The sequence below is a fragment of the Triticum aestivum genome, chromosome 4D, assembly GCF_018294505.1.
Source record: "Triticum aestivum cultivar Chinese Spring chromosome 4D, IWGSC CS RefSeq v2.1, whole genome shotgun sequence".
Taxonomy (NCBI): Eukaryota; Viridiplantae; Streptophyta; class Magnoliopsida; order Poales; family Poaceae; genus Triticum; species Triticum aestivum.
In genome coordinates, this window is record NC_057805.1 from 498,405,427 (window position 1) to 498,426,643 (window position 21,217).

Sequence of the window (21,217 nt, forward strand, 5' to 3'; positions counted from 1 at the left end):
TGTCCCAGGGCGGTTCACCGCAAAAAAAAAAAAAAAAAAAAAAGCGCCCGCCTGACGGCCTTTATTTTCCACCTATGGAAAATTTTGCCGTTTGTTGCCCAGCCCCCGGATCTCCATAAAACGGCAGCTCCACCGACCCGAGCGCCCCACCCCACCCCACCCCACTACCAGCACACAAAATTTCCTTTCCTTTTCCTCTTGTTGCCTTGCCCCGGTGCCTCCCCACCGGCCACTGGTGACGGCGTCGCGGCAACGCCGTCAGGGCCAGGGACCGAAAAGGAAAGCCAAGGTGGAGGAGAAGGAGGGCGAGGGTGGGTGGGTGATCGAGGAGGGAGCAGCGGCCAGCTACGGCCGAACCCTACACCGCAGCGACCTCACCGCGCCGCGCTTGCCGTTTTTGGTCAGTCTCCCCTTGCCGTCCTGGCCAGATCCCCTTCCTCCTCGCGTGGGTGGGCTGGGGTTTTCCACTTTTCGCCCTCCCCTCGCCGCCCCAATTAGGATAACAGTGCCCACCTTTTATTTACCTCTCCCCTCTCCTCTATTTGTGTTCGTTCCGCAGGCCGGCTGATCGGAGGAGGGAGATTTTTCTGGTTTGGTTTGGTTTCCGATTAGATTTGTGGTGGGAGAAGAGAAGAGGGGCGAAAATGGTGCGGGGGAAGACGCAGATGAAGCGGATAGAGAACCCGACGAGCCGGCAGGTGACCTTCTCCAAGCGCCGCGGCGGCCTGCTGAAGAAGGCCTTCGAGCTCTCCGTCCTCTGCGACGCCGAGGTCGCGCTCGTCGTCTTCTCCCCCCGCGGCAGGCTCTACGAATTCGCCAGCTCCAGGTAACCCGCTCCGCTCCCCCAATCTCCCCTCCCTCCCGATTACGCGACTAGTTAATTCGCCTTGTCTTTGTTTACTATTGCCGCTTGTTTCCTGGTTGGGGCCAGAATGCGCGTGGGAATCCCACTAGTTTACTCTGCGCCTGCGAGAAATCCGACGGATCTTCGCGTGCCCCCCCTGCGCCAACTCCTGTAGCGGCGCAGGCGCACGCAGCTCGCCGGCCAGTGCCCAATGGGGGGCGGAAGCCTCTGCTCCAGTAGTCTCCTCCGCCCGTGATGCGCCCTTCCTATCCAGCCACTTGGCCGGTGGCTCCAAGTTTCCCCACTCCTCCATCCTCCTTCGCTGCGAGAATCTTGCCTCGGTTGCAGAGAGCACCAGATTTTTAAACTGATAAATTTCTGCTCCGTACGTCCTGCTATCGCTGCGAATTGGGCTAAACGTTAAAGTGCCTCAGGATGAAGGACGATTAGTACATGTAGCCTACTCAGTGCCCTATTGCCTATTGGCCTAAGTTTTTTATCAATATGGACGTACTAGCCAATAGAAGAATTTGGGATGAATCGAAAACGAAAAATACTTGTACTCCTATTGGCCAGGCTAGAATTAGCTGGGACGCAATACATGCTTGTCTGGACATCGGTTTTCGGGCCAACCTTAAGACTGTTTGTGTTGCTGCTAGAGCTAGTTTTCTGTTCAGAAACAAGACCAGTGCATGCGATATGGTGTACTTGAACTGTATGGAGCGTACCTGTTTTTTACTCATGGTCAGGTACTCAGTTTGCTGTGGAACTAGCGAACCAGCATTTATTTTTTCATTGTTCACTCTAGTTTAAACAGTTTACACAATGGAGCAGAAGTTAAACAGAACATTTGCCCTCGAAATAAAACTAAATATGAAACTCGACGTCAACCAGTTACTCAGTGGCGCGCGGCCAACCAGCCCGCCACCCGCGTTTTAGCCCTAGGCTCTGCAGTGCGTGTGTCTGGTGGTTTCTTCTTAATAAATTGACTGGTCTCGTTTTTAAAATTAAACAAAACAAAACTCAGCCTTTAATTTACTAGGAATTGTAGTTGTGAACAGATTCAATTTTCCCCCTCTCAAACAAGCCCCCAAACGTGTTTCATTTTGTATTAGAAGAACACGCCAAAATGGCACAACAATATAAAGGGACTGAAAATGTTGTTCGGATTTTGGTGCAACAAATACACAATAATTAAAATTTTGGGGCAGTCAACTTGTTGTGTATATGTGTTTTTTTTTGTGAGAAAAATGTGCTTGTTTGACATATAAGGTGCTAGTGTTGTATGCAGGAAAGAATAGCTTCTTGTCATAAGCTGAGTCAAGACTAAACTTGTCAGGCTTCCAAAATATGGTTTCTAATTAAATTATGTAGCTTTCTTAGATAAGTGAACTTACAATTTTTTTATTAGCAGATATTTTATGGTTTTGTCTATAGGTAACAGCCATACCAAAATCAAGGGAAAGAATCACCATGATTGTAGGGCGTCCACTTTTATTCAGATAAGGCAGATCATGGTCGTAGGGTGACAACTGAAAACTAAATTAGTCATGGATTTTGCAGTCCCCAGCCGTAGGTTACAAAAAAGAACCAATCATGAGCTAATTTGGATAGTAGATTTATTCTCTTCATTTGAAGCAATATGATCTCCCTATTTGGGTATGTTCTGAATTTTGTAAGTGTAGAAATATACAAATTTCCTGCCTGTGCTGATTGCATGCAATAACAAAAGAAAAATCTTTTGCTTTGCGCATAGGAAATAGAAAGGTTGTTCCTTAACCCGCATCATGTTTTTAGGAAATATCCAACATGTATTTTCAGGTTCCGTGGGACGATATACATACATGTCCATGTGTGGTAAATAAGCAGCAAAGCACTTATACAATGGTGATATTACATGACTAATAGATACAACTACACCCTGCCCCCTCAAACTCAGGGTGGATCCACACCAGTAGTTTGGAGAGATAAAAACTGTGTTGTTCCAGTCCGGGCCTTCGTAATGACATTCACCCAGTGTAAAATGGAAGGCACATACTGAAGAGCAATTACCAAATCCTACACACCACATCGCACAAAAAAAGCATCAACACCAATATGCTCTATGAGCTCATGCTTCACAGGGTCGTTTGTAATACTAATATCACATATTTTGTCTGACACCGGGGGGGGGGGGGGGGGGGGAGTAGGTGTAGTAACAGAAAAAACAAAATCCTAATGTAATCATAATCAAGTCACCTTTGTCGTCAAAAGAGCCATAACTTGCAAAACCTCCTCACACTAAGGAGAAATTGTAGCCTATTTCTTTGTCTTCTAGGAAATAATAGAACCACCGAGAAAAACACGGCAAGAGAAAAGTGAATGATGGTCAGAGGGATCACTAGCACACGTAGCATCTGAATAGGCCTGAAGTTGTAACGAACTTGAGCGGGGAAGAAAAGATGGTGAGAAATCGTGCCACAAAGATATCGTAGAATGCGAAGAATGGGAGTATAGTAAACCGAAGTGGGACAAAAAAATAAACCGGTTCAAAATATGGATAGGATAGGAGATATGCGGACGAGTGACAGCTAGATAGACAAGTCTCCCAACAAAATGATGATTACACGTTGGATCAGACAGGTGTCATCGTCAGAAGCAGAGGTGAACATTGAGCTCCATGGGATTCTCAACAATACACTCACTTGTAAGAGCATCAAGAGTAAGAAGATCCTGAATGTACTTTCATGGGGCAGGTAGAACAAAACTCAATCCCAAGAAAGTAGCAAAGAGGGATTAAACATAAGAAATTGCTCACTAAGATGTGTCTTCACAAAGGCAATGTACTCAGGGTCATCACCAATGATGATCATGTCATCAATATATAGAAGAAGATTCCGACCATGAGCAGAAAGGTGGAAAAACATCATAGGATCATGAGCACTCGTCAAAAGAGTAGTTGTAGTCACCATGGAGGCGAAATTCAAACCAAGCACGAGGGGCTTGCTTAAAGCCATATTGAGAGCGAGGAAGATTGGATACCATGCCATCAGGAACAGAATACCCATGCGGTGATTGTATGTAAACATCCTCACACAACTCACCATTAAGAAATCTATTCTTAACATCAAGCTAAGGTACAGACCAATGGCGAACAGAGGCCACAACAAGAAGTGTCTAGACAATTGTCATATGGGCCGTGAGCAAAAGTCTCATCTAATCATGACTATGCTCATGCCAAAAGCCACAAGCCACAAGACGAACTTTGTAGCGCTCAAGAGAATTATCAGAGTAAGTCTTAACCTTGTAGACCCACTTACAAGTGATAGGACAAACATGGGGAGGAAGAGAAACAAGATTCCACGTGTTAAGTGTGCTCAAGAGCACCAATCTCCTCTGCCATTTAGGATGAACAACATCATGATAAGAAGCTGGCTCAAGAACAACTACTTTGTAGCGCTCAAGAGAATTATCACAGTGAGTCTTAACCTTGTGGACCCACTTACAAGTGATAGGACAAACATGGGGAGGAAGGGAAACAAGATTCCATGTGTTAGTGTGCTCAAGAGCAACAATCTCCTCTGCCGTCGCAAGCTGCCATTCAGGATGAACAACATCATGATAAGAAGTTGGCTCAAGAACTATGGCAGAAAAACCATAGGGGTCAATGGTAGGGCAAGACCGATCACAAAGACCATAAGTTTGCTGAGAAGATGTAGATGGCCATCAGTAGACCGATCCACTACACGTAGAGGACAACTACAATAGTGAGGGAAAGAGGGGAAAATATGAGGAGGGGCTACTAGAGTAGACTCGGGTGATGGAGACGGAGAATACACCGGAGATGAAGGTGCAGAATCATGTGACAAGGAAGAAGAGGAAACCCTAGGAGATAGCGGTGTCGAATCTGCAACAGTGAAATGAGTAGGAGTAGGATGGCGGGGCAAAGTGAGATATGTGTCGAGAAAAATGAGGGTGCAGAATCATGTGACAAGGAAGAGGAAACCCTATGAGATAGCGGTGTCGAATCTGCAACAGTGAAATGAGTAGGAGTAGGATGGCGGGGCAAAGTGAGATATGTGTCGAGAAAAATGAGGAAAGAGATATCCTCCACCAAAAAGGTCGCGGAAGATGGGTTTGGGTAACAGAGACGAGACTCATCAAAATTGACATCTTAAGAAATACGCATCCTAGGATTGACCGGGTCCCAACAATGATAGCCCTTATGGTCATAATTGTGTCCTAAGAAGATACACTCGATAGACTAAGCAGTCGATTTGGTTCGTTCATGGGGGCAAGAAGGCATAGCAAACATAACGGAACAAACGAAGCACCGAATAATCAGAAGAATGATAAAAGGCGCTTGAAAGGAATGCCGCCCTGCAGAGCAACCAAGGGTTGAATGTTGATGAGATAGGTGGAAACTGGAACGGCCTCAACCCAAAAGGAAGCGGAAGAGAGGCGTTATTGTTACACACAAACCTTCTCAAGAATAGATGACCCTTGCGCTCATCCACACCATTATGAGTGTGAGTACCAGGACAAGAGAACTAGGCAAGTGTACCATGCTCAGCAAGGACATCACGCAACTCCAGGAGATATACTTTCCAACAAAGTCAGTACTAAACACGCGAATAAGCATATATATTGTAGTGTGGACCATGGCAGCAAAACACTTATATCTGATTGCGAGAATACCTAAAATAAAACAAAGTGTAGCGAGAATTATCTATAAAAATAATAAAGTATTGATGGCCCGCTTTCGAAGTGAATGGAGCCAGACCACATACATCAAAATTAACCAATTCAAAAGGCCACTGACATTGACTCACTAGTATGATAAGGTAACTGAATCCGTTTGCCAAGCCTACAACCCTGACACTCTAAAGAGACATCTCCTGAGATAGAACTCAGAAGACTTCGATGAACTAAAGACGACAAAAGAAACCATAAAGATGTCCAAGTCGATGATACCACTACTAGAAAGGGTCGGTGGCTGGTGCAACAGATGTAGTGACTGGCGATAGTGGTGGCAATAGAACGAATGTGAAGCCAGTCTAACTCCCTAAAACCATAAGGGTCATGGCGACGAGGTCCATTCCCAATCAGGGTGTGCGTGTGAATCAATGTCAAGAATGACGCGATAACCAGAGTCGGTAAGTTGACCAACGGAAAATAGGTTCTTGGTAAGTCGAGGAAAGTGAGCTACATCGGGCACAGAAAAAGAACTAGTAAAAGTGCCTCGACTAGCAAAATAAAGAGTAGTACCATCAGCTATGAGAATATGAACATGAAAATTGAGAGATCTTAGAGAGGACAAGGTGGAAGAATTAGAAGACATATAAAAGGAAGCTCTAGAAGCATCAGTGCTAGAAGCTGACTGTGTAGGCGGTGGTCGCTCAATGCTAGAAGCATCAGTCGTAGGGATGTACCTGACTGTGTAGGTGGTGGTCGCTCAATGCTAGAAGCATCAGTCGTAGGGATGTACCTGACTGTGTAGGCGGTGGTCGCTCAATGCTAGAAGCATTAGTCATAGAACCTGCAACACCCATTGAAGAAGAACCTAAAGTGACAAGCAGACACTTAAGCCTCACAATATATTGCTCAGCCAAAGCAATGGCTAAGGATGTCGAAGTAAACGCACGAGTCCCAGAAGAAGATGTGTGCCCCTTGTTACGCATGTGTCGCCTAGAAGTAATCTGACACAGGATGACCATCCTTGTTGCAGTAGCCGCAGTGAGTAACAAAGCAACCCTCACCATTAGGAGGAGTGTAGAGGCACGACGGAGCACTGGAGCGAGAAAGAGTCAATGCAGCAGATGGCATAGCAGGGGATCGAGCAACAAGCAGAGATAGAACCTCAAGTAAACCAACACCACGAATCCCAGTCCCTCAGCATGAATGTAAGAAAGCACCTCCATAAGACAAACACGACCACGAGCTAAAAGATGAGCATACTGCAACTCAAACTCCTTGTAGAATCGAGAGAAGAACTCGTAGACACACCGAAACTAGTCTGACCGCACACCTGGCAACACTGGCAAGAAAACAAGGAGTAGTGCGAAGAGAACTGAGGTGGTGCCAGATAGCAGAACTATGTGCGTAGAAGTCGTCAACAATGGAGTCACCCTGCTGAAGAGCATGCTCCTGTTGGATGACAGACAGGGATACGACATCACTAGAGGGCTGATAGTGCTCTCGAAGATGGGTCCATATATCAAAAACAGTATTGAGACCCACAAGCTCAAGACAAATTGAGGTAGAACACTGGAACTAATTAAGAACAGAAGCAACACAAGCATCATCTTCAAACCACTTGAGTGTAGGCAGTCATCTCACAATATATCTGAAGGGCAATAACAACATCAACAACAACCTTGGCGCCATTCCTGTTAACACGAGAAGCATCTCGACAAATACCCGAGGCGTTAGTGGAGTAGGAGCCACAGGAGGTATAGGGCGAGGCAGACAGAGATTCGAGAGAGCGCTCTAGAGACGAAGGGCACACATATGAATGTACATAAAAGCAACAAACTCGATCTAGTTAGTATACCATACAAAATAACCGGGCAACGAGTGGTGGCGACATAGCCTGGCGGCAATGTTATTGTACCTGCTTTCTTTCTTTTTACTAAGGGTCAAACAACCGAATTATGAACCTATTTTTTTTAGTATGCTTCCTTTGTGTTTGGTAGTTTGGTGGACTTTATCTCCCATGGACTTGTCACAACAAGTGACACCAAATTGAGATAATTTCTGTTGAAGTTATGATCACCAAATGCAATATCGTTAGATATCTAACACATGGAAATTATGAGGCCCATCGTATCAATCCAAGGGGTCCAAGATCACCTCCATCCGAATCCATTTGCAATTGGCCACAAAATACTAAACCCCACACTATGAAGCCGACCTAGATTCGATTACCAAGGTCATACCCACGATCGTATTACACACATTGAAGTCATGGAATTTGCCATAACTTTCCATTTCAACACCTATTTGGGCATGGTTTGTTTTCCTTGATGATTGGCAAGTTAATGAAGAAATTGGGAGAGTTCTATTCACCTTCCAACCCTTCGATCAAAAGAGGGAAGGAGGATCAACTATGAAGTGGATTAACTTATTCTTTATACCGTCTCCAAGTGATAACTAACCCTAATCCAACGAGCAACTCATCACCCCCCTCTGAATCACATCCAAAGGAATTTGGGGGTTTTGTCTCACCATCCATTTACGTCCTTGATGGAGGAACAAGGAGAAAAAACTAAGAGGGTTGTTATACAGGTTGGGCATGACCATATGGTCGGCGCCACCACCTTCACCGCATGCCACCGACATCATCATGGCCTCTTTGATGGGTTATAAGCTTGAGACCCTTTTAATGTAATTAATATTTAAGTAATTGTTGGTTCTAGGTTGAGGTTGATATTGTACATAAAATTATATTGTAGTTCTGCTCTCTTATGCGTGCTTTCTTTATGTTATGAAATTTTGGGATTGAAGGTGTCCAATCCATCGATGTTGTTGGAAACATCTAACCCCCTTGCTGCACATAGAGTAGATAGAGCTGGGTGTGAATTGATAGGCCTCAATGTGTGGGACACTTTGGTATCTTGAGAGAAGCACATTTCATGTGAGTAATGGCTCTATAAACATAATGCCTTGTTCCGCTCCTTGTGACCTTAATCCTACTATGGCCGCACAAGTCGGTGATGACCCAAAGGGGTCAACTGTGGTACGTTTGTCAAATAGATATTAGGAGGAGATGTGGCATATGGTTTTCTGCATGAGTATGGCCGTGATTATGATGGAACATTTCCTCCAAATGGACCACATGGCCACTATTTGCACCCTTCTCGCTATGGCTTTTGTCTGCCACTAGTTTGCATCTAAGCTTGATGTCAACAATGCCTTTCCTAGTGATGAGTTGCGTCGAGAGGTCTACATGCAGCAATCACCAAGGTATTCTGTTACTTATGGCATGGTCTACCATCATTGTCGCTCTCTATATGGCCAGCCCCTCATGCCTGGTTCGAGCGCTTCTGCCTCTGCAGGCTCACTACTGGCTTTTTGGTGAGTGGCTTCTGATGAGTGTTATTCTTTTTGTTGAGCTTCATGGACAACCAAAAGTTTGAACTGGTGGAAAGGGCTACGCAATCGACATACACACTTCAACACCCCCTTTCACGTGTGATGCGGAAAGTCAACACGTGGATAGACTCAGAGGTATGGCTCAAGAGGCCAATAAGTGGACACAAAGGAGGGAACAATAATTTTTGGGAAAACTTTGTTTTTGCCACTCTAGTTTTTGCCCACTTTGCTTATGCCACTCTAGAATTTGACATTTCACTTTTGCCACTCTTATCTTTTGACAATATATCACTTTTGCCATTCAGTGGCAAAAGCAAAAATTTCAGAGTGGCAATTGTGATACATTGTCCAAAGCTAAGAGCGGCAAAAGTGAAATGAAAAATTATCGGTTTTGCCACGGAATGGCATTTGTGATGTATTGTCAAAAGCAAAGAGTGGCAAAAGTGAGATGTCAAATTCTAGAGTGGCATAAGCAAAATTGGCAAAAGCTACAGTGGCAAAAACAAAGTTTTCCCATAATTTTTGAATAAATTCTAAAAGCCAGGACTTGAACTCAAGACATTGGGCTCTGATACCATGTTAAGCTTCATGCACTAGCCAACGGAACCAAAAGTCTGAACTGGCAAAGGGGGCTAGGCAATTCACATACACTTCAACACTTTCTATCAGTGTCCGTCTTTTCCTTCGGCCTCCTCTATTGATGATATTTCTTTCTTGGCTTTTCTGACACACCTGTAGCTACTGTATTACTCTCGTTCATCCATCCCACTTTGTATGCACGTACTTCTGTTGACCCGCCGACATCCCCATTTTGTTTGTCACTTGAGGCTTCCCTAGCTCATTCGTCTCTTGACTCTTCCCCGATGGTCCCCCTCCTATTCTTCACTAGGACCGTTGTCTACTTGTTGCCTTGTTTTCTCCTAACACGCCTTTCTCTCCTCTCTGACACATTGCCTTCTCATGACGTTCCACCTTCCGATGAGCCATCTTCTGCTGATGAGCTATCTTCCTTGACCGCTTCATCATCCTCTGCCGGTGATGCACTGCCGCCTCCTGCCCATGGTTTCCATGCCCTCCTGCCCGCTTTTGGTCGTTGATTGCTACGGTTTTTCTGCCGCCGCTCATCTCAAGCCAAGTTTTCTTATGGTGATGTTGTTCCTCCCGAATGGTCTCATATGATGGTAGAGGAGATTCCTGCTTGATAGCACTGGCATGTGGGGGATCTTGTTCCCCTTCCTCCTCGTGTTCTTCCTAGCACTAGTGAGTGGGTCTACAAGATAAGATTCACTCTAGTGGTTCTCTTGGGCTACACAAGGCTCATTTTACGACTCATGACTTTTAGTAGGTGCATGGTCATGACTAAAATTAGACATTTGCTCATGTGATTCACATGACCACTGTTTTTGCACCCTTCTCGTTGTGGCTTACATTCGCCACTAGTCTGTCCCTGAACATGATGTCCAATAATGTCTTTCTTAACGTTGAGTTGCATGCGTAGGTCTACATGCATCCACCACCTACGTATTTCCTAATGGCATGATGTGTTGTCTTCGTCGCCCTAAATATGGCCTTAAGCAAGTTCCTCGTGCCTGTGTTGACCTCTTCTCCTTAGCGATCACTGCTACTGTTTTTTCAAAGAGCAATCATGAACTTCCGCTCTTTTCCGCCTGTCCTCCCATGGTTGGGCTCTTCTTCTCGATATCGACGAAATGATCATCATTGGTGATGACTTTGAGTAATACAACTTGATACTCCTACTAGTTTCATCGCACCATGATGTTGCACACTTGTACAATACCTTTCACTGTACAAGTACTATTACAAGAGAAAATTGCATTGGAACTTGCTATGTCCACCTTCTCAGATCCACCCCTCAATATTGCACTAACTATGTCCACCTTCTCAGATTCACACCTCAGTATCCCCGTTCTATTTGGAATTTTCTGCATATTTTCCATGCTTGTCTGTGTATATATACTGACATTTGTTCCATGGAAATAACTTGCATACTCCTACCAATTTCATCTCACCATTATGTTTTGCACACTTGTGCAATACCTCTCATCACAAGTACTATTACAAGAGAAAATTGTGTTTGAACTTGCTTACTATGTCCACTTCGCAAATTCACCCTCAATATATCTGTTAGCCTAACAGTGTAAGAGCAATGTGACTATGGAGACAAGTCATGAACGCTTAGGTGAGATAAAATAAGTTAAAGGAGCTAAGTGAGAAAACAGTTTAGAGTGTTCAAGTGCAATTTCTTCTACTACAACTCTGCATTGGAAACAAACCTAAAGATTCAACCTTAAAATTCTGGCAAAACAAATGCTCATACTATGTAAAAAAATTCCTTTTTTTTGCAAGACTAAATTTTAATTTTGACTTTGTAAAACCTACAGTTCTATTGTGAGCACTATGATCAAATCACAGTTATGTTGTATATTTTTCTAGTTTCTTGCAAGGACATGCTACTATGTCAAAAATTTCCTTTTTTGTTGGATTGAAGTTTAATTTTGATTTTCCAAACCATATAGGTTTTATTGTAAGAATTATGACCAAACCACAACTATGTTAAATATTTTCGTATTTCCTGCAAGGACAAATTATGTGGCAGTTTTGTTATTTTGAAAGAACATGAGGCCTTAAAACTCTGGTGAATTTTCTGCAATTCAAACTGAATTCTGTAGAACATCATTGTTTTCAGAAATTTACACTGGAAAATTTTATCAGGGACGACCAAAATCATAGTGTTAAGGCTGGGCTAAAGGTGCATCACACTAGTCGATAGAAGTATTGGTCCTACAGGAACGACTCTACTATGTATAGTGGGATAAGTAAATTATTCTGGAATTGACAACTGACTAGCCCTAAAGTATACCCTTGCAATCAAGACCGTCGTGTTGTACAATTGCACTACCTTTTCTCAGCTTGTCCAACGACTGGACTGGCTTACCCGGCAGTTGGACAGGCACCCAATGATTGCTGAAGAATGCAAATCAAACAGACTAACATTATTTTGAATACTCACTCAAAGAGAAGGTTCACAAATAAGTTCAGTGAATCATAAGCCCATGAGGTTTGAGTTAATATATAACACAGCCGTTGTGTTTTTGTCAAGACATACACTTAATTCTACACAAGATCTAGGCTACTAGGTATTATATGGGGGTAACAACTTATTGCATATATCCAAAAGATAATAGGTAGATAAATAGTTGATGTTCAACTCTGTTTTTCCTAAGTACTGTATTGTATTTCTATCAAGATCATCACAGCATGATAGGTAAGGTGAAAACCCCTTTATGAGGTGTAGAACAGTTTCGCACGCCCTTTACTTTATCTATATTTATGACACCAATGAAGGGGAACACAACATCATTTTTTATGCCAGTATTACATATTTAATGCCTTGTGCTTGTCTAAATTAACTGTTGTTACTATGTCATATATAATTTACATTTTACATTTTAAATTCCAATTCAGCATGAAGAACACAATTGAACGTTATAAGACAGTCACAAAGGATAATTTGGGCAGACAGACGGTACAGCAAGATATAGAGGTACATAGTTCTGCTTGATGTGCTTACTTCACATTTGGTCACATAATTTCAATTTGGAGATAATCCCTCCGTCCCAAAATAAGTGACTCAACTTTACACTAACTTTGTACTAAAGTTAGTACAAAGTTGAGTCACTTATTTTGGGACGGAGGGAGTACTTATGTAGCTAAATGGTGAGAGATGGTGTATTAACTGAGAGATTAAGCTAGTCAGCAACGCAGCACTGAGAAGCCTGCGTTTTAATGCTCCATTTGGTTTGCAACCATTTCCCAGCTGATGATGGTGCTACTGAAATGTGAAAACTATCGTATGGACTAAAGCAGCACAGTTCAATTAGTATTGCTGACATTAAAAAAAAATGACACGATAGTACATTCTAGCAGTTATTTCATGTTTGATAATACATAGTACTAACTTAGTTCAGGTATTATCCTTGTGACCTCAACTGCAGAAAGTAAAAGCTGATGCTGAGGGCTTGTCAAAGAAGCTTGATGCTCTTGAAGCTTGCAAAAGGTAACCACTTCGGCTTCCCAAGAGACCGCTATCCCTGTAACTAGCCAAAACTGAGTTGTCACCATCTGGTATCACTGAGATGCAGCAAACTTTTGGGCCAAAATTTGGAAGAATGCTCTATTGAAGAACTGCAAAGCTTAGAGGTCAAAATTGAAAGAAGCCTTCTAGGCATCAGGGCAATGAAGGTTAGCACAGTATGAAAGAGTAGTAATAATGTATCTATCTGTGCACATAATAAGCTTACACAACCATGTAATGGTGCTTAATTGTCTTCCTCTTTCATGGCAGACTCGGCGGTTCGAAGAGCAGCTCTCTACGTTGAGGCAGAAGGTAACCTCTCTGCCCCAGAAAACCTGAAACAAGAGGGAGTGTGTATAGACAGAGTTCCTTACATGGCTGTTGATTTGTCACATGGACCTGGAGCAGGAGATGAAGTTGCGGCAGGACAATGAAGAACTATATAGCCAGGTAAAGATGGATGGGCAGTGAAGTTGCTGCCTGGTGGACTGAAACGGCCAAACTTACCATTACTCTGAACGCGTACCTCATGCGATATCCTATGCGCATCCCATTCCCAGCAGAGATCACCCATCCTATCCATGATGCATCCTCTGATCTGCTACCCTGGCTAACTTGTGCAGTGCCAGAAGGAACAGCACTCTGCGTTGGAGGCGGCCGCGCCCCCTGCTCCGGCGACCTTGGCGGCGCTCCCTGCTCCAGTGACCCTGGCGGAGCAGGGCCAGCAGGTGGTGGATGTGGAGACGGATCTATTTCTTGGATTGCCCGGCACCGGCCGCTCCTGAGATTCAGGCAGGCTGACAACGCCTGAGAAAAATGCCCAGAATAAGCTGGCAATGGAGTTGCAAGCAGCAGCAGGCAATGGATGCGGACGGCGTATAGATATAATATAAACCCTGTGCAGCGGAAACCTCGAGAGTACATACATGAATTAGTTGTTGTTGTTGATGTTTCCCCGGGCTCTGGTTGTGATGTGCCGATGTCGTTGATGAGAGGAACGGATCGTCCGCCATAGATCCTCTGGAGAAGAAGGGTGGCGGAGGGAAAGCTAACGGATATTTATGGTGGCACGCGGGCGAAGGAGCAGGAGCAGGTCGCCTCTTGGGCGCGCGACGGAGGTGTTGCGTGGGGCGAAGCGACGTTTGGATTTTGCGTCTGGTTGCCAGCTCCCTCTGCACTTCCATGGTCGGCGACGAAACGCGTCGGGCGCGCAGAGGAAAGCAGCTCCTCGTTTCCTGTTCCGTCTCACTCTGCGAGTGGGAAATGAGAAGGGCTTGGCCGGCGGTTGGTAATAGAGATCGACACGACTCTCTATTGCCGAAGTTTCGAACCTCTTCCCGGGTGTGCACGCGTACATGTTCCAGGAGGATCGATTTACCTTTGTGAACAAAACGATGAAACTTATATTTCAGTAAAAAGAAAACGACGGAAGTGATGAGGATAGAAAAGCTGGGCCAAAATTGGAAACGGGCCTAACTGTCAGAATAGTGGTCGGTATCCAAGCCTGACGAACCGGCCAGCGGCCTCTTGTGAACCGGCAGACCCTATTTGACGCTCGTTACCGTCAAAAGGTTCTGCTTTCGCTGAGGCGAGCTGCCTGCTGGGCCGGCCCATATATGGGGTTCGCGTTTCTCCGTTCGGTACAGCTTCCTTCGCTGTTTCGCGAGTTTTTTCGTTTCTTTTCTTTACTTTTGTTAAGAAAATGTTTCACCGTACATTATGAAAAGGTTCACTATCATTATGAAAAAAATTCAGTGTGTATTACAAAAATGTTCATCGTGCATTTAACAAAATGTTCACAATATATTTAGAAAATGTTCATTATGTACGTGAAAAATGTTCAGTGTATATCACAAAATGTTTAACGCATATTTAAGAAAATCTGTGTATATCACAAAAATGTTCAATGTATATTTAAAAATTGTTCAGCATATATTAAAATGATGTTCAATGGTTGTTTTTTTGAGTTATTATCTGCCGCTGCGCATAGTTCTTAAAAATACTCGCACCCTACTAATCACTAACAGTGGTCAGCTCAAACTGGTAAAGAAGACTTGCTTTGGACTTTTGGTTGTGAGTTCGATTCCTCAACTGAACATTGTTTTTTTGCTATTTTATTATAAGTGCAGCTTACAGTAACGCCACCGAATGGGCCGGCCCAATTCAATGCACGCCCTGTGCGAAAGCTCCTCCTGTTGACGCTCTGTTGTGAACCCAAGCGGCAGCGATTCACATTCTACGAAACCCTATTCTCTCTCTAAAAAATAAAATAAAACAGAAAGCCCTATTCTCACTAACCCATCGGGGTTTAAGTCCTATACAGCGTTGCTCACATTTTTTTGAATATAGTCCTTTCGATGACGTGTGTTCAGTGCAAGGGGATGTCATCGTCGACTACGAAGACGTAATCTCAAGATGATGTGCCGACTCAGTCTCTTAAAGATGCCCATATAGGAGAGAATGTGTGTGCGTGCGTTCAGAGGAATGAGCTTATGTTTGTATGAGCATCTGTGTCTGTACTGTGCCCAAAGTGTCACCGATTCACATAGAAACGGTCGACCCTATTTTATTATAAGTGCAGCTTACAGTGACGCCTCCGAATGGGCCGGCCCAATTCAATGCACGCCCTGTGCGAAAGCTCCTCCTGTTGACGCTCTCTTTTGAACCCAAGCGGCAGCGATTCACATTCTACAAAACCCTATTCTCTCTCTAAAAAATAAAATAAAATAGAAAGCCCTATTCTCACTAACCCATCGGGGTTTAAGTCCTATACAGCGTTGCTCACATTTTTTTGAATATAGTCCTTTCGATGACGTGTGTTCAGTGCAAGGGGATGTCATCGTCGACTACGAAGGCGTAATCTCAAGATGATGTGCCGACTCAGTCTCTTAAAGATGCCCATATAGGGGAGAATGTGTGTGCGTGCGTTCAAAGGAATGAGCTTATGTTTGTATGAGCATCTGTGTCTGTGTTGTGCCCAAAGTGTCACCGATTCACATAGAAACGGTCGACCCTATCTAGCAATTGGGCTTTCTCCTTCCACTTTTGGAAACTCCCAGCCAATTTTTACCTATTTTGTAAACCATCTAGAAGGTTCCTGAACCGGTATTTTTCTTTCTTTTACTGGCTATTATAGTTTTTAATAGTTTTTCATCAATTCAAAATTTTCACTAAAATCAAATCTTAAAAAATTGTTTGAAAATCACAAAATTTGTTTGGTTTTCAAAAATCTTTGGTATTTCAAATTTATTCGTATTTAAAACATGTTTAATTTCTAAAAAATCATTTTTTGAAAAAAATCAAATCTTAATAATTTTTCGAAATCTACAAAGGATACTTGCTTTCCCCAAAAGTAGTGTGAAATTTCAATGTTTTGATATTTTTTATATAATGAACAAAATTTTAAAAATTATTCAGTTTCAAAAAAGGTTTAAATCTTCAAATTTTGTTTGAAATTGCTAAAATGTATGGATTATTATCACTTTTTTATATGCTTTTAGAACACATTAACAATTTCGATTTTTTTCACTTTTTACAAAAAATAGGAATTAAAAAAACTCAATTATAAATTTTGTTCGTGTTTAAAAAAATGCTCACTATTTATATTCGGAGTTCCATTTTTTGGCTCATGTTTTTTGAAAAAATGGTTGGTATTTTAATTTTTTCTCACATTTTTCAAAAAAAAATCAGATAATTGAAAAAAATTATAGTACAAGATACCTTATACGCTATAATATGCGGCTGAGTATATGCTATTATACATGACACATACTCCCTCTCTCCAATAATAAATGCTCCTAATATGTTTTTTGAGGCTAACCTTGAGCACATGTTAGAGTAATAATATATGACATGCAAGTTACACAAAGCATATCATCAAATTCATACATGAAAGGAGCTTCCAGTGATATAACTTTCACACTATACATCTCATATACTATTAATCTTATCAATAGTCAAAGGCAGTCTAAAAAAATGCATTAGGCCATATATATTGAGGGAGTAATACACAAAATAATACATGTTGCAGATGTTTTAAATGTTAGATTTTTTCTAAACTAAGCAAACATTATTTTTCCATCGATTACGCATTTTCTAACAAATATATGAAAATGTTTTTTGAATGCGTGAACATTTTAGAAAATGTTGTTATAATTCAAAAAGAAACATTTGTGCATTTCTGAAAAATGCTCTCTTACATTTCGTCAACACTTTTTAAAATGTATGATAAACACTTTTTAAAAGTTGATTAAATTAGTATATGAAATACATGTATCTATAATATTACCGAAATATAAGGAAATTTTCCAAAGGAAAATAAATAAAATCAGCGAACGAAGCCACAGAGCTGGCCCACTAGAGGTTGCACTGATGCAAGTGCATCGTCTATCTCGATGCGTGAGAGCTTTTTTTCATAACACGTGCAAGAGCTATGTCTCGCATTAAGCGAGATGGTAGCAACTCTCGTTGAATGCATTTACAAAATGGACGTGCGAGAGCTATGTCTCGCATTAAGCGAGATGGTAGCAACTCTTGTTGAATGCATCTACACCGTTGTCTCGTTGATGGTGTGCAGCAAAGCTAGCCGGCGCGGTAATCGCCACGTTCGTGTTGAATACCAGGGCACAACCTACTTATAGAGAAAAGAGCCGTTTTTTCATTGTTTTTGGGCTTATAGTTTTTGCTCGGTTTTCTTTGTTTCTTTCTCTAGTTTTACTGGTGGTTTTTTTTTCTTTTCTTTCTTCATTTCTTCCTTTTTATTCGGTTTTCTTTGGTTTCTTTTTCTTTTGTTTATTTTCATTTTTCTTCTCGGGATTTTCATTCTTTTTGCATTTGTTTCTTTGGTTTTATTTTTCATTTTATTTTTTGGTTTCCTTTGCTTCTTTTGGTTTTCATTCTAATTTTTTGTTGGGGAACGCAGTAATTTCAAAAAAATTCCTAAGATCACGCAAGATCTATCTAGGTGATGCATAACAATGAGAGGGGAGAGTGTTGTCTACGTACCCTCGTAGACCGAAAGCGGAAGCGTTATGACGACGCGGTTGATGTAGTCGTACGTCTTCACGATCCGACCGATCCTAACACCGAAGGTACGGCACCTCCGTGATCTGCACACGTTCAGCTTGATGACGTCCCACGAACTCTAGATCCAGCTGAGGTCGAGGGAGAGTTTCGTCAGCACGACAACGTGATGACGGTGATGATGAAGTTATCGATGCAGGGCTTCGCCTAAGCACTACAACGATATGACCGAGGTGGATATCTGTGGAGGGGGCACCACACACGGCTAAGACAACTGTCAACTTGTGTGTCCTAGGGTGCCCCCCTGCCCCCGTATATAAAGGAGCAAGGGGGAGGCCGGCCGGCCCTCATAGGGCGCGCCCCAAGTAGGATTCCTACTAGGAATCCTATTCCTAGTAGGTTTCCAACAAGGGAAGAGAGGGAAAATGAAGGAGAGGGAGAGAGGGAGAAGGAAAGGGGGGCGCCGCCCCCCTTCCCTAGTCCAATTCGGACCCAAGGGGGAGGGGGCGCGCGGCCTGCCCTAGCCGCCCCTCTCTCTCTCTCTCCACTAAGGCCCATGTGGCCCATTAGTTCCTCCGGGGGTTTCCGGTAACCCTCCGGCACTCCGGTTTTATCCGAAACTTCTCCGGAACATTTCCGGTGTCCGAATATAGTCGTCCAGTATATCAATCTTTATGTCTCGACCATTTTGAGACTCCTCGTCATGTTCGTGATCACATCCGGGACTCCGAACTACCTTCGATACATCAAAACACATAAACTCATAATACCGATCGTCATCGAACGTTAAGCGTGCGGACCCTACGGGTTCGAGAACTATGTAGACATGACCGAGACTCACTTCCGGTCAATAACCAATAGCGGAACCTGGATGCTCATATTGGTTCCTACATATTCTACGAAGATCTTTATCGGTCCAACCGCATAACAACATACGTTGTTCCCTTTGTCATCGGTATGTTACTTGCCCGAGATTCGATCGTCGGTATCTCAATACCTAGTTCAATCTCGTTACCGGCAAGTCTCTTTACTCATTCCGTAATGCATCATCCCGCAACTAACTCATTATTCACATTGCTTGCAAGGCTTATAGTGATGTGCATTACCGAGAGGGCCCAGAGATACCTCTCCGAAACACGGAGTGACAAATCCTAATCTCGATCTATGCCAACCCAACAAACACCATCGGAGACACCTGTAGAGCATCTTTATAATCATCCAGTTACGTTGTGAAGTTTGATAGCACACTAAGTGTTCCTCCGGTATTGGGAAGTTGCATAATCTCATAGTCATAGGAACATGTAGAAGTTATCAAGAAAGCAATAGCAACAAACTAAACAATCAAAGTGCTAAGCTAACGGATGGGTCAAGTCAATCACATCATTCTCTAATGATGTGATCCCGTTAATCAAATGACAACTCATGTCAATGGCTAGGAAACTTAACCATCTTTGATCAACGAGCTAGTCAAGTAGAGGCATACTAGTGACACTCTGTTTGTCTATGTATTCACACATATACTAAGTTTCCGGTTAATACAATTCTAGCATTAATAATAAACATTTATCATGATATAAGGAAATATAAATAACAACTTTATTATTGCCTCTAGGGTACATTTCCTTCAGTCTCCCACTTGCACTAGAGTCAATAATCTAGATTACATTGAAAGATTCTAACACCCATGGAGTTTTGGTGCTGATCATGTTTACTCGTGAGAGAGGCTTAGTCAACGGGTCTGCAACATTTAGATCCGTATGTCTCTTGCAAATCTCTATGTCCCCTTCCGACACTTGATGACGGGTGGAATTGAAGCGTCTCTTGATGTGCTTGGTTCTCTTGTGAAATCTGGATTCCTTCGCCAAGGCAATTGCTCCAGTATTGTCACAAAAGATTTTCATTGGACCTGATGCACTAGGTATGACACCTAGATCGGATATGAACTCCTTCATCTAGACTCCTTCATTTGCTGCTTCCGAAGCAGCTATGTATTCCGCTTCACACGTAGATCCCGCCACGACGCTCTGTTTAGAACTGCACCAACTGACAGCTCCACCGTTCAATATAAACACGTATCCGGTTTGCGACTTAGAGTCATCCGGATCAGTGTCAAAGCTTGCATCGACGTAACCATTTGCTACGAGCTCCTTGTCACCTCCATAAACGAGAAACATATCCTTAGTCCTTTTCAGGTATTTCAGGATGTTCTTGACCGCTGTCCAGTGATCCACTCCTGGATTACTTTGGTACCTCCCTACTATACTTATAGCAAGGCACACATCAGGTCTGGTACACAGCATTGCATACATGATAGAACCTATGGCTGAAGCATAGGGAATGACTTTCATTTTTCTCTATATCTTCTGCAGTGGTCGGGCATTCAGTCTCACTCAACTTCACACCTTGTAACACAGGCAAGAACCTTTTCTTTGACTGGTCCATTTTGAACTTCTTCAAAATCTTATCAAGGTATGTGCTTTGTGAAAGTCCAATTAAGCGTCTTGATCTATCTCTATAGATCTTGATGCCCAATATATAAGCAGCTTCACCGAGGTCTTTCATTGAAAAATTCTTATTCAAGTATCCTTTTATGCTATCCAGAAATATTGTATCATTTCCAATCAGCAATATGTCATCCACATATAATATTAGAAATGCTACAGAGCTCCCACTCACTTTCTTGTAAATATGGGCTTCTCCAAAAGTCTGTATAAAACCATATGCTTTGATCACACTATCAAAACGTTTATTCCAACTCCGAGAGGCTTGCACTAGTCCATAAATGGATTGCTGGAGCTTGCACACTTTGTTAGCATCCTTTGGATCGATAAAACCTTCTGGTTGCATCATATACAACTCTTCTTCCATAAATCCGTTCAGGAATGTAGTTTTGACATCCATTTGCCAAATTTCATTATCATAAAATGCGGTAATTGCTAACATGATTCGGACAGACTTAAGCATCACTAAGGGTGAGAAAGTCTCATCGTAGTCAACTCCTTGAACTTGTCGAAAACCTTTCGCAACAAGTCGAGCTTTGTAGGCAGTAACATTACTGTCAGCGTCAGTCTTCTTCTTGAAGATCCATTTATTCTCGATGGCTTGCCGATCATCGGGCAAGTCAATCAAAGTCCACACTTTGTTCTCATACATGGATCCCATCTCACATTTCATGGCCTCAA

The 21,217-nt window shown here is 42.8% G+C and overlaps 1 protein-coding gene across 2 annotated transcripts; it reads left to right on the top strand.

Annotated features, from left to right (window-relative positions):
- Positions 1-156: 156 nt before the first annotated feature.
- Positions 157-13,967, top strand: LOC100125729 (MADS-box transcription factor 50). Of its 2 annotated transcripts, XM_044521108.1 has the most exons (8): positions 157-400; positions 560-826; positions 12,404-12,482; positions 12,934-12,995; positions 13,081-13,180; positions 13,284-13,325; positions 13,422-13,463; positions 13,637-13,967. In XM_044521108.1, exons 2-8 carry the CDS (start codon positions 645-647, stop codon positions 13,796-13,798), a joined length of 669 nt encoding a protein of 222 aa, XP_044377043.1. In that variant the 5' UTR covers positions 157-400; positions 560-644; the 3' UTR covers positions 13,799-13,967. The 2 variants fall into 2 exon arrangements, with proteins under 2 accessions (XP_044377043.1, XP_044377044.1); XM_044521109.1 differs by lacking the exon at positions 157-400 and having other exon boundaries at positions 425-826.
- Positions 13,968-21,217: the final 7,250 nt, after the last annotated feature.

Coding starts and splice junctions, on each gene's coding strand:
- LOC100125729 (XM_044521108.1), top strand. CDS start 645: ATGGTGCGGGGGAAGACGCAGATGAAGCGGATAGAGAACCCGACGAGC. Junction 827..12,403: donor TACGAATTCGCCAGCTCCAG/GTAACCCGCTCC, acceptor ATTCCAATTCAG/CATGAAGAACACAATTGAAC. Junction 12,483..12,933: donor CGGTACAGCAAGATATAGAG/GTACATAGTTCT, acceptor CCTCAACTGCAG/AAAGTAAAAGCTGATGCTGA.